This window comes from Epinephelus moara, chromosome 2 (genome assembly GCF_006386435.1).
Source record: "Epinephelus moara isolate mb chromosome 2, YSFRI_EMoa_1.0, whole genome shotgun sequence".
Lineage (NCBI taxonomy): Eukaryota > Metazoa > Chordata > Actinopteri > Perciformes > Serranidae > Epinephelus > Epinephelus moara.
This window is the reverse complement of record NC_065507.1, coordinates 11451606-11464492: the sequence shown is the minus strand read 5'-3', so window position 1 is coordinate 11464492 and position 12887 is coordinate 11451606. Positions and strand designations below refer to the sequence as shown.

The following is a 12887-nucleotide window of genomic DNA, read 5'->3' as shown; positions in this document are numbered from 1 at the left end:
AAATTAGTAAAACCATGCTATTAAAATGTCCAACTTAAAGTGATGCTTTGGAATTTTTTAGTCTTATTTTGAAGAAGGAGAAGCAGACAGGACTACTAACACAAAATCAAAGCAATGCACTGCAGTGGATGGGGTCAGCAAAAAACATATTTTAGCCACCTAAAAAAACAATATAAGTTTAAGTGTATGCTATATTGACAGTATTTTCACTGCTTTACTTTTCCACCAAACAGTTTCCGACAGGACACTTTTTCATTAGTGTCAGGCTCCACTGAGGAAAACAGCCGTTTAATATCGCTGAACACAGGAGCTGCGGGTCATTGTGTGACTCTGGTGAATTCGAAATAACCCTTTTAAATGACAAAGTTTAAATAAAATAACTGATCGAGGCAGCGTCAGACCAGCAGTTCCTGTGTTCAGCGATGTTAAATTGCCGTTTTTCCTTAACATTAATCAAAGCAATATAATGGCTTCAGTTCCCCATTGGAAATCGCTGCCTGGTGTAAAGGTAAAGCAGTAAAAATACTGTCAATATAGAATACACTTAAACTGCTACTGATTTTTTTCAGTTAGTTTTTGTCATTGTGTGACTGTTGAGTCCGAAATAACCCTTTAAAACTACAAAATTAGTCTTTCTCAACAGAGTCTGGTGGCTTTGACGAGAACATAGATGTGGATCTGAAGCCGTTAACAGCTTCCCCATTTGAATGGGCTGTCCAATGGAAAGATTAAGTGGTGAAAATGCTCTTATTATAGCGTACACTTAAACTGATGTGGCCAAAATACATTTTCAGGCTGACCCGTCGACAGCAATACATTGCTTAGCTTCCATTTCAGCACTCCTGCCCGTTCTCCAAACTCGGGGCATACTGATATACATTTACTACACGGTTTATGGATAAATACCTCGTACAATCCCACTTCAAAAAATCTGAACTATCCCTTTACCGTGGTGAAGATACAGTCAATCTGCCCATCTTTACTATCTCGAAGCTCGAATTCAGTCGTGAAGCACACAGCTGAAATTGTTCATCTAATATGGCAAAGATCTTTGGAGATAAATATTTTATTCATACATTATTAAGTGTAAGGACGAAATCTTACAAGATGCAAAAAAATGACTCAAGACAAAGTAATGCATTTCAAGAAGCAGCTGTATTCGACTATAAAGGCATTTCTAATCCAGTGTCTCTAAGCTGTTTTCTTAATATTTCAGTGTAAAAAGCCTAGACTCTATTAGAAAAAAGAAACAGTAAACCCAAAATAACATTTCATAAGAAAACAATCATTGAAAAAAGGAAAACAAAATCCCCATTCACCAGTCATTTCAATTAAAATAGAAACACCATTTCATTTTTTGCTAACATTTTCCCTCAAAACAAATATATATTTTTCCTTATATATATATATTTATATATTTATTCTCAAGGCAGTTGGTCATGGCCAAATTAATTGACCTCATCATGGCCATTTTTCATGTTTCAAAGTTAGAAAACATAGCTAGAATGGAAGAAAATAACTAGCAGAAGCACAGTGTAGGACCACTGCACTGGCCAACAAATATCTCATTTTGAGTGAGAGGGAATAGTCTGTCAAGGCAGTGTAGTACACAGACACACTTCCTCTGGAACAAGTGCAATGCAAAGAGAAAAGACTTCTCACTCATCATAAAACTACAACACACTCCTCTTTCACAGCACTCAGCTTGTCCATCAGATTCCCTTTGCTTGTCTTCTCTTCCTGTTAAACTTCTCTATCTTGCAGCAGTGAAGGCTTGTGTTGTGCTGTTTTAGTTCTTAGCCATTGCTGGGAACTGAAAGTCCACTTGACGGAGAGAACCTGCAGTAGTCAGGGAGCTGGGCTCTCTGATCCATCCTCGATTAATGTTTTTCCACCTCCAACTACCATTAGAGACAATAACCTACTACCAGATGTCTGACCTGAACTATCTGTAGCAGTGTTTGAGGTTGAACAATTGTTTGCCAACTGAGAAGGAGAGAAAACGGATCCCAGCATGCCAGCATCTTGCTATTACAGTAAAAACATGACTAATACATTGTCCCTGAATACTGAAGACTGCTCTATCAGTAAATGGTGCATCTGATAGCAGAAGGGAGAAGACACAAGTAGCAGGATTTCTGCACAAAAGAGGGTTATGATGAGTGTACATGATGACATATTGGAAGAGCAACTGTGGCTGTAGCTATGTGTTCTGATTTGGTTCAAATGGACAGAACGCATAGAGGACACAAGGGGACGGGATGAATGAACAGGGGGAGAGATGGAATAGATGGGATCACTGCCGCAATATTAGTGAGTGATCATCAAAAGTGCCGGATGGCGACGTGAGGAGGTTCCCTGGGTTACCATTTAAATGAAGTGAATATGCATGATGTACACGTAAGCAAGTAAGCTCACGCGTGTCTGTGTAAGAGAGAGAGAAAGGAGAAAATGTGTAGGAGAAAAAGAGAAATCCCTGGGCTACATGGGAGGGCGCAGTGGAGGAGAGGTCCCAGCGGTCCTCAACCACCTCCATCTATCGCATCCCTCCGTTACACCTGACACTCAGCAGAACTATGTGCTTCTCTTTTGTAGCTCCTGAATAAAGGCTGTGGAGGAAAAGAAGAAAGACAAGGATAAAGTACCTGGAATAATGTAGATTGAAACAAAAAGATTTTTCTTTAAAGAGAGCACAAAGTGATCTTACCTCCAATAATTTCATCCTTGACTTTTTGTAGTTCTTTTCGCACCTCCTCCAGGATCTCCTGCAGAATATTGATTGACAAACAGACTGTCAGTCATGTCACGGTAGTTGAGAAACTACCAGGTTATGCAGTTAATCATAGTGCTGGCGCAATAACTGTAATATTGCAATACTGTGCTATTGACAAGCCAACTCCAGGGGATGGCAAGCAACTGCCACAACCACTGCGTTCACAGTTTATTTTTTTACCCCATGAGGCCAGCCTATTTTTTAGGTGCCAACCGTCTATTCATGGGTGAGAGCTGCACGGACTAGCGGGTGCGTCCTCTCTTCCTAGGAGCTTCAGCCTTTCCTTCATCCAGAGCAGACATTTTTACCTCTATGGATATTCTTATCATAGCAACCAGCTGAAGAAAACGCTAGGCCCCTTATTGGGCCCTTTTGTGTTCTGCCCGTTATCTTTGTCATTTAAAAGCAACAATATATGTAATAATAGCCGAACAATAAAGCTTACTGTGTAGTACTCAAGTCAGGATAAATGAGGTCATTTGTAAAAATGACAACAACAAAAAAAAGGTGTTAATATCACATATTGTGCCTTTGAGCCATCTTTAATCAACACCAGGAGAATTCCTTCACTGCGACAGCCGTATATAATCAGAGAATGCGTTTACATGCACCGTAGTAACCTGGTTACCCTAAATCCATATATACAGTGGGTCTGTAATATGATTTCTCCCCCACACCAACCTTATTTTGGAGGCATGGTGTTCTTATTTTAACTTTACTGTGAAGAACACACTGCGTCTGTCCGTTTTGCTTTTGTGGTGTGTGTCTGTGTCGGAGCAGCAGAGTGACTGCGCAGTTTAAAGGTTCACCAAATCAGCTTACTGGAGAGAAAGCTGACTGTAAGTGCATGTAATCTCCCTCATTCACGTTCAGCTCTTTTGGTGAGTGATAAGAAATTCACCTGTTTCATTTTCTCTAAATCTGAGTCATCCGCTCCGCCTGCATCATTACTGTTGCTGTTGCCACCTGCAGGCTTCGGCCTGTAAGAAGACAAGAGACAGACAAATACAGACAAATAATTATGTTTGTGTTTCAGAAAAAGACAAAAAGGTCCAAGGTGCTGCGTTGACAGGCCAGCCGTCAGTTGAGCACATCACCAGTAGGAGTATCAGAGGGATGAAGGAATAGAGAGTAGAGTTGCAGAAATGTCCACACACCCAAAGATGTCATGATGCTTAGCCTGTCCGAGCTCATTACCTTTCTGAACTGATATCAACCAGGATGCCACCGATATAAAGCAGATGTAAAATTTACAGCGAGAGGACAACATGGACACCAGCGCTCAGAAGTCAATGTAAAAATAAGCATTCATCACACTCTCAGGCTTATTATTACTCAGTTTTCAGAAGGTAAAGCGCTCAGCTGGTACACCTACAAGTCCCTTGGGTGCATGCCATTCTCTGATCCATTAGATGGTGCTATCAACTGTAAAAAAAAAAAAAAAAAGCTACCCCAGTAGGCAGGTTGCAGTGGTGCTGCGCTAACCTGAAGAGAAAAGAAGAGCAAGGGGAACTAAGGTCATGAGTGAACGGGACAGCATGTATACCTGTGACCTTGGGACAATGAGGGGGTGGAGTCCATGCTCTTGGGGATGGAGTTATTCCTGTTAGTGAGACACACACACCCTTCTCTTAGAATGGAAATGAAAGACATTCACGCACAACAGCACGCTTCTCCACAGGCAAATAAAACACACATGTTCACACAAACACACACACTGATGGAGAGCTACTCTTAGGGTGAGTTCAAACATGTGACACCAAACACCTGGGGGTCTCAGACTTACTGACGATGGCAGCGTGGATATGACTAAATCGTGAATTACCTGATCATAGACGATTTCTCCCAAGGTCTTCTCAGAGTGTCTGAGGAGGAAAATGTACAAACACATAATGTTGATGTTCGCTTTGAATATTACGTAAAATTAATATCAGAATGAAGGTAGGTGGCATGCAACAGATAAAAGTGTTCAGTGCTCACCGCTTTGACCTTGAGGCTCTGAATCATCCTGTGAAGAAAAGACCAAAACCTTGTGTTGAGAGTGAGTCATCAGCAACCTGCTTCTATTTTATAACTATCCATCACCTACAGTGTTGGGCCACATATGAAAACACATTTGTGTTGCAGGATTAAAAAAATGATGTGACAAAAGTAGACCCTTACATTCTCTTGTGTCTTCGCAGGTGGCTTCTCTCCAGTGTCTGCAGCTTTTCTCCTGATGGAAAGAGGAATCTCTTTAAGTTGTACGCTTAAACAGGCTGGGAATTTTCGAGTAGTCATAAAATATATACCACACTATAATTAGGATTATAAATCAAAGGCAAAGGGGCATAAATTGAGATATAAACTACTCCATATGAAACCTAAAATATAGTAACCCTAATTGATTAATTGAGTGTGGGCATTGAATAGTCTATCTGACTTCAGACTTGTGATGTCACCCACCTTCGTGCTAAGATGGCACTCATTTCACCCATCAAATCTCCTCCTCCTCCTCCAATAGAGGAGTTGCTGCTGCGGCTGGAGTCAGCTCTGCCTATTGGAGCTGCAGAGCCTCCCTCCTCCTGCTGAGGGCAGCAAATAGCAAAAAGATACAGAGGAGTTCATCAGACATTTGTGTAGGCATGATCACTCAATAAACACTAATGGATGCAGGTATCATAGCGATGCAAGCAGGAACAATTCTAAGACTGGATCAATACGGCAGCAGAGGTCCATCTGCATTATTAGTGAAGCAAATAATGGATTCAATTTTACTTTGCCTTCAAAAGCAGCTACAAAGTAACAGGACTGTCAAAATCCACAGGTCTATTAAAATGTTTTGTTATTTATTTACTCACCTTGGATACTTTGCGGAGTTTAGCTCCTGCTAAGGCAGCTGCCAAGCCTCCTCCTGCTAGTCCCCCTCCTCCTCCACTGCCACCACCTCCTCCTGCAGCAGGCAGGGGTGGGGCCGGCGGAGGTCCTGAGGGAGGTGGTCCTGGCGGGGGAGGGATGCCGAGACTTGGGGGAGGACCAGGGGGTGGAGGAGGGGCCGGTGGAGGAGCAGGTCCTCCAGGGGCCAGTGGCGGAGCTGGAGGAATAGGGACTAAAAAACACAGAGGGACCATCAGTAACCATTCTCAAAATTATTTAACAATAACAATTTGTCACTGTCACTGTAATGCATGTGCACTGTCATGTCAATAAATGCTCCAGAGTGGCTGTCAATCTGGGGAGAAAGATGGTGACATCTTAAACTACAATTTAGAGCTTTGGGCATCGAAACATGGTCTTGTGATGTTGGACCCAATTCACAAACATCAACACCAATTTACATCACACACGGTCATATCCTCACCCCAGTAACAACCTCCTCTTACTGCCAGTGACATCAGTGATCCCTCCTCTGCGTCCCTGCTACCAAAGCTAGACTTCTTAATATCAAACTATTCATTATTTGTTAATTTTGCATTCCACCCTTACTATTACCATAGAGTTTTATTTATTTATTTCTACATTTCTATTTAGAAATGTCTGTCCTTGGATTTTCTTTGCCCCGTTTCTATCACTGTTGTACCTGTTAAGCCAATACTTTTGTTTTTTTGCACAAAAACTGACAACTCTTTTCCAATGAAAGTAGCTACTAGCTCCAAACGTCACTAAAAGACACAAGGGGATGTCATGTATTTGCATGTTAGAGACATCATCGTGCATTCATTTGGGATAATGGAAGCATTTTACAACTTCAATGAATTAGATTGGATTCAATGATTAGAATTAGATCCTCAAACAACAGGTGAATGTTATGAGAGCGTTCTCACGCTTCCAAAGTACAGTGCGAGAGCTTCCTACAACTACTGACTGACACAGGAGAGAGACTGTGCTGTTGGCAGAGGAGCCATGGACTGCGATTACTCTGAGCAACATACATGGGAATGAATTATAATATGATGTATTTGAATATACTTCCTGCTTTCTCCGTGATGGTCTGATAAGTCACTTAATTTGCTGCAGGTTGCTTTTCAGCAATGAAGTTGCTAAGGGGGTCTGAAAAGTCCCAGTCCTACGTTTTAAAATAAAGTAAAAACTCTATTAAAGCTTGTTCTTTGTTGCTGATAATGTAACTCAGCTTGCCTTTTCATTTATTTACTTTGCAGCACTATGCATCACTTGACTTTTACTCCATCTGACATCCCTCAAAGCTGGTGTCACACAGTCTGACTGACTTGATTTTACCTGTCTCGCCCAGTTAGCAAAGGGTTTGTAACATGGATGTTATCATGGTTTGTGGGGGCCTTAATAAATAGTGTTGGCTGTGTTCACTTATGACCGGCCCAGGTGTTTCCTGACCTGCAGCAGCTTGTCTTTCTCTCTCCAGTCGCTCTCTTTCCTGCCGCTCCCGCTCCTGTCTTTCTCTCTCCTGTCGCTCCCGTTCCTGCTGTTCCAGCCTCTGCTGCTCCAACCTACAAACAAACAAACACATCTGTCAGTGACAAATATATGTAAACATGCTCCAAATAAATCAGTGGAAGAACAGGACAGCTAAATGCAGCCATTAGTTATTATGTTTAATGTGGGTGTTGGGATTAGACGGGCTAAACGTGAGATAAATCAGAGAGTAAGAGAGCACAGGGGCATGATGGGCAGTGCCAGCTTTCAGCCACTCCCAATTAATGTGTAAATGTCCTGCAGATTATTTGATTATTTATGCAACATCCATTGTTTCCAAACACCTCTCTCTAATTATAGTACTTGGCACTGGTGTGGAGAGCTTTAATCAGGATTTGTATTCAATATACCGGCGTTGGTAAAAGAATAAAAAGGTGGATTTCATAGCTCCTGATTAGCCTACCACTGAAAATCCACAGCTGGACACGGTGGCCTAATTCCAGCTGCCTCAGTTCACCACTGCTCCCTCCCCTCGCCCTCATCACATCTGCCACTCACAACAGCTGCATACAGAGCGGCACACATACAATGTACACATACACCCACTCAAAAATGCACAGGTCCACACACAAGCACACAATCAAACACACAAAGTGAGAGTTGCTGTGATTTAAAGCACAGCTGATCCACTTAGGCTGAGTGCCCAGGACAGGGGGAGGGGAGATGACGTCCATATATTTTTCTTATAAATTTTTTTTACGACCATTTGATACTGGTGGATATTATGAATTTATGTTTATCAGACCTGAAGGCATAAATGCAAATTATATCCACCAACACCAGCGACCATGCTGGATTTTAAAGCTTTTAAAGGCTCTCTAAGCTACAGTATCTTACCAGCCACTGGGGCGGCTAGAAACTTGACAGACAGTCCCTACAGCCAATCACAAAGACTCCCCTACTGTGCAACACATTACCTTTTAGTCTAAATGAGATTAAAAGGTTAATGCCTAGGCGTGCATGGTGGCACCACAAAGGGTCTCGCGGGAGAAACGGATAGATGGATGGAGAGAAGGTGGGGCTAATGTGAGAGGTGTCTGCCTTGCTGTCTTTTTAACCTTTAACCTACAGGGGCTGACGGAGGGTTTAGCACTGACAGGCTAATGCCATCAAATCCTCTACATATGCGTGTGTGTACACCCATGCCAACAGGACTACCGCAAAGCCAAGACAGCTTGACTTGCTATTGATTGTTATGCAACTAAACCCAAAGGATAGTTTGCTTCTGTTACGACTTCACATGGCATCACAGGACACCCAACTTGTCCACATGGTAAAACCATCCAGCCTGCGGACCCAGAAAAAACCTGGCAATGTTGCCAGAGTTATCAGCTGGATGCATTACTTTGATTTTTTTGTTTGTTTGTTTTTTGCTGAATCAGGCCCAGAGGAAATTCAAGAGGATTTCCAATAAAATGTAACACAGTAAAACCGAGATGGGTTTCATTAGAGGAAGCCTGAAGGTACCTCCGCTGTTGTTCAAGCTCTTCTGGAGTAGGTCCATTTGTCACCGGGCGTGGGAGGGTTGCATAGCCTGCCAGAATACAACGTAGAAAACATTCTTAATATAAGTGAAAAGGTTTATGGAACATGAGATAAGACATTGCTATGAATGGTTTATATGCGCTTGAACAATTTATGATTTGTATTTTATGACCGCCTGAACTGTAATCAGTTGTTTACGTGCTTGTGTACACACCTTCTCTACCCATGTTGTAGAGTGTGCAAAGTCTGAGGACGGTAAAGACAACCATGATGTGACAGAGGGAACAAAAAGGGTGGTGTATCTTTAAGGCATTTTATGGGCTTCAAGTGAACTAGGTTCGGCATGGCATTTATTCTGTTTTGTTCATGGTTCAACAGCATAAGATAAGCAAAGAATTGATATATATAAAAAAATAAAATAAATAAAAAACAGAAACAAAGACTGCGAATAAAACCGATTAACTATGGAAAATTAAAGGTCCAGTGTGCAGGATTTAGGGGGATATATCAGCAGGAATGGGATATGATATAATGAGTATGTTTTCTTTAGTGCATAATCGCTTGAAAATAAGAATCGCTGTGTTCTCGTTTTCTTAGAATGAGCCATTTATAACTACATAGACAGGTCCTAGATAGGCCATACGTGTTTTTCGCGTCGGCCACAGTAGTTAGCAGCCACTCCGCGATGAGCCAAACAGTGTCGGAAAAACACAGATTTTTAATGGTAAACTGCTTTATTCAGCAGTTTCACCAGTTTAAATCAACAGATCCATTTATTTTGGAATGGAAGAGACCTCTGTGGATAATTCGGCTCCCGGTAAATACCTCCCAAACATCTGGATCCTAAGTTATCAGAGAAAAAAGGTGAGCACAAATTAGCAGATGCTGGGCTGGTGGCCCATCTGCAGTGAGCTGAATAGCTTCAGAAAAACACTGATTTGAAACGTGAATTGCTTTATTTGTGTTTTTACTGGTTTTAATCACCCGGTCCGTTGGTTTTGGAGAGGAAGAGACCTCTCTGGATAATTCAGCTCTTCATAAAAACCTCCTGAAGTATGAACACTAAGGGATTTCTAATGGGGAGTTCACACTTGGCACGTGGGAGAAGTTTCAGATGGTTGCAATCTGCAATCCTCACTGCTAGCTGCCACTAAATCCTACACACTGCTCCTTAAGAAAAAGAACTGTTAGTAAAAAAATCGACCAGTTATTATCACATTTTTGCATAAAGAGAAAAAAAGTGTAAATTCTGCAGAAAATATTGGAGTAAGCTTCCAATAGCTGAGACAAGGAGTATGACAAAATATCAACAGGATTATGGATGAAAACTAGTCTCTGTTAATCTCGACCAAACAGTTTTGACGACATAATAAAAGATATATAATACGTTTCCACTCCTGGTTGTTTGCTATTTCAGGGCTTTGAAGTTGCCACAAAACACAATAATTTGTTCACATCTGTCAGTCATACCAACAACATTAAAATGTTGCTCTTTGTTGTCTAATATTTTGAAAATAGGAGACTATCATTTAGTCCTAAAGTTCATAATCTGAAGATTTGATCAAATATCAAATAGCTACAGATGCTGATGGAACTGGGAGTCTAGTGAGAACTCATTTACCTGCGTCTGCCATGGAGCTGAGCACCTCCAGAGCGTGAGCCATGCCATTGGCAAATAGAGTAGCATCCTCCTTGCTGCCAAAGTTGAGCCCCCACACCTGCCGGGCATCTCGCCACTGGTGGAAATTGGGTGTTGCCTGATTATACTTAAGACCTCTCACGATTGGACAGTTTATAACCACCTGGGGAGGAAAGAGTAGGCAGGATGAAGACAACGATCCTTTTGGTAGCAACGCTGAGCCAAATAAATACTTAGTGGCTTTTGTCTGTATTCAAACAAATGGTGTCTAAAATAAACGCCTTAAACAGGTACAAGGACAAGACAAATAAAGGGTCATTTCTGGAAGCTGTAACCCTCCCTAGAAAACTGGAAAAACTGTTAAGACAACCCAACAAACCCACATCCCTTCGTCTGCTTGAAATTATAGTGTCCGCTTTATTTTTGTTGGATTATCCTGGTTTATATTCCACCCAGCAGGTGGCGTGACGCCTATTAACCAGGAGGGAAAAAATGCTCTGGGTTTGAGCGTTGCCTGAATGTGCTGACGCGCCATTTCACTATTTGTTTAACAGCCACTGGATTCCACAGAGCAGAGAGGAGGAGAGGAGACCCTGTCAGGGTGAATATCATAGCGGGCAACATGCACTATAAAGGGAGAGTAGCGAATTCAGCTGCCACTGCAGACAGTGGTGTTCCTAAACTCTCCTCAATCCTGTCAAAAGGCAAGAGGGACCAACTGCAAGATGAAACATTAAAAATTAGGAGGCACTTTTATATCTTTAAGAGAAAGAAAAGCCTGTAGAAAAACCTTAATACCATTGTTCTACTTAAATGCAGTTTAATCATACAATCAGGCTGGGATATATAAAACAAAAAGACAGGCGAATCTATAAGTTACTCTTCATTCAGTGGGTCAGAGAGGAAACAGGAGACATCATACAGAGAAAATAACCACCACTCTATATCCTCTCTGTGCTCTTACCCAGCACCATCTTAAACCAAGTTGCATGTCTCCATCAGACACAAATATAGAGTCCTTATTGGGTATCAGGCTTCTTCCTAAATTGTCACAGGAAATGGTTGAACACGCTAACTATCTCAGGAAACATCATCCACTTTAAGACCTGTCTCTGGGGAACACTTTGGAGTCCTGAATGTTTAAAGAAGGAGAGAGACACCGAGGCAGCAGGGGAGAGCAGGGGCGTTGTCAAGAATAGACCCACCCAAACTCAGTTTACACAGCTTCTTTAACTTGGAATCTGCCCACCTTTATCTGGTGAGTCATAATCTGCTGATAACAACAATAAAAACCCTCTTTGTCTGCTTTTCCAAAGCGCCTGTTGATTTTCAGGTTTGAAGGACAGTGTGCCTTCCCATTTTGCCAACGTCATGCCCAAAATGAACACTACATGTTCCAAGAAAACCTCCTTAGGCCTGAGTGTGTTAATGTGTATCCCCTGCCAGGTTAGACAATAGTTATAAAAATAAGGACAAAGCCAAACGTATGACACATGCACGCTTGACATCATGGCTAATTCAAGGCTTAGTAACTAACTAAATCTAAAATGACTTGATAGCCATGTATTTTCTTTCTAAAAATGGTGTTACAAGAGGATTTAATTTACAACAATCACCCCTAATGACCCTTCTTGATACATGCAATTAGTTTTACACAGACCAGTAACATAATAAAATTAAAATACTTAATAAACTGGGCTTATAATAAGGGACTCTACACTAAATTCAGAACATGAGTCATCTGCACATGGCTCTCAACATGGAGGTGGCTCCATAAAGAGCGCCAAACAACTGCCACAGTGCTGACAGAGCTAACGGTGTTAACTAGGAAGGTACTGGAGGGTGGGTGCTATTCGTCCACAACGATGCCATCCATGATATCAGCAGTAACCAATGTATGAGCTCAGTGGAAAGCAGCAGCCATGAGCTAGCAAGTGGGATACACACATGCACTATCACACACACATGACTGGACTGGCTTAAACAACAAGAAACCACAAAGAAGCTTGAATTTCAACTAACACAGAGGGACCATGATTTCTCTGCTCGTGACGCCACTACTCCACTACATCTTTACATAGCAAATAGTGGTTTGCTGCTATGTTAATGCTCTGAATACTGCATACAGCAGTGGTTCCCAACTGGTGGGTCGCGGTCCAAAAGTGGGTTTCCCCGCCCACGTTGCCCACAAACGTGTCAAGTGTGCAGAAAACATGCTTTATTTTTGAAGTACAAGGAATTTATGTCACAAGCTTTTATTTTAAAGTGCCATTTCCTGCTGTAGAGTGAGCAAATAATGGACAGCTATGTAACAGAGACAGCAAACTAGCTTGACGACATGGCCAACGCAAGTATAGCCCTTTTTAAATAGGAATTGTGCAAATTTGCAGGAAAGCCCAATCAGTCTTCGTTGATCATTGGCAGTATAAAAACAATATCCGGGAGTGCAGCAAAATGTTGTCTACCTACTTTTGTTCATACAGAATGCGCCTTTTTCGGGGCAATGGGGGGCGTGAGCAAGTAACAAAACGTGTAGCTCAGCGCGTGACATAAACAGTG

General features: G+C 41.8%; 1 protein-coding gene across 3 annotated transcripts in view; it reads right to left on the bottom strand.

Annotated features, from left to right (window-relative positions):
* Positions 1-1136: 1136 nt before the first annotated feature.
* The window catches only part of vaspb (vasodilator stimulated phosphoprotein b), a 30966-nt gene continuing 19215 nt past the window's right edge, over positions 1137-12887 (bottom strand). The window contains exons 3-14 of one of the 3 annotated variants that reach the window (XM_050068646.1): positions 10311-10491; positions 8672-8738; positions 7106-7218; positions 5614-5861; positions 5219-5337; positions 4937-4988; positions 4754-4781; positions 4599-4638; positions 4320-4376; positions 3675-3753; positions 2708-2765; positions 1137-2609 (exon numbers count right to left, since the gene is read on the bottom strand). In XM_050068646.1, coding sequence (XP_049924603.1) covers positions 2575-2609; positions 2708-2765; positions 3675-3753; positions 4320-4376; positions 4599-4638; positions 4754-4781; positions 4937-4988; positions 5219-5337; positions 5614-5861; positions 7106-7218; positions 8672-8738; positions 10311-10491 — 1077 coding nt within the window. In that variant the 3' untranslated portion in view covers positions 1137-2574. Of the gene's footprint in view, positions 2610-2707; positions 2766-3674; positions 3754-4319; positions 4377-4598; positions 4639-4753; positions 4782-4936; positions 4989-5218; positions 5341-5613; positions 5862-7105; positions 7219-8671; positions 8739-10310; positions 10492-12887 lie in introns of all 3 variants that reach the window. The other 2 variants (XM_050068638.1, XM_050068653.1) reach the window with 2 other exon arrangements.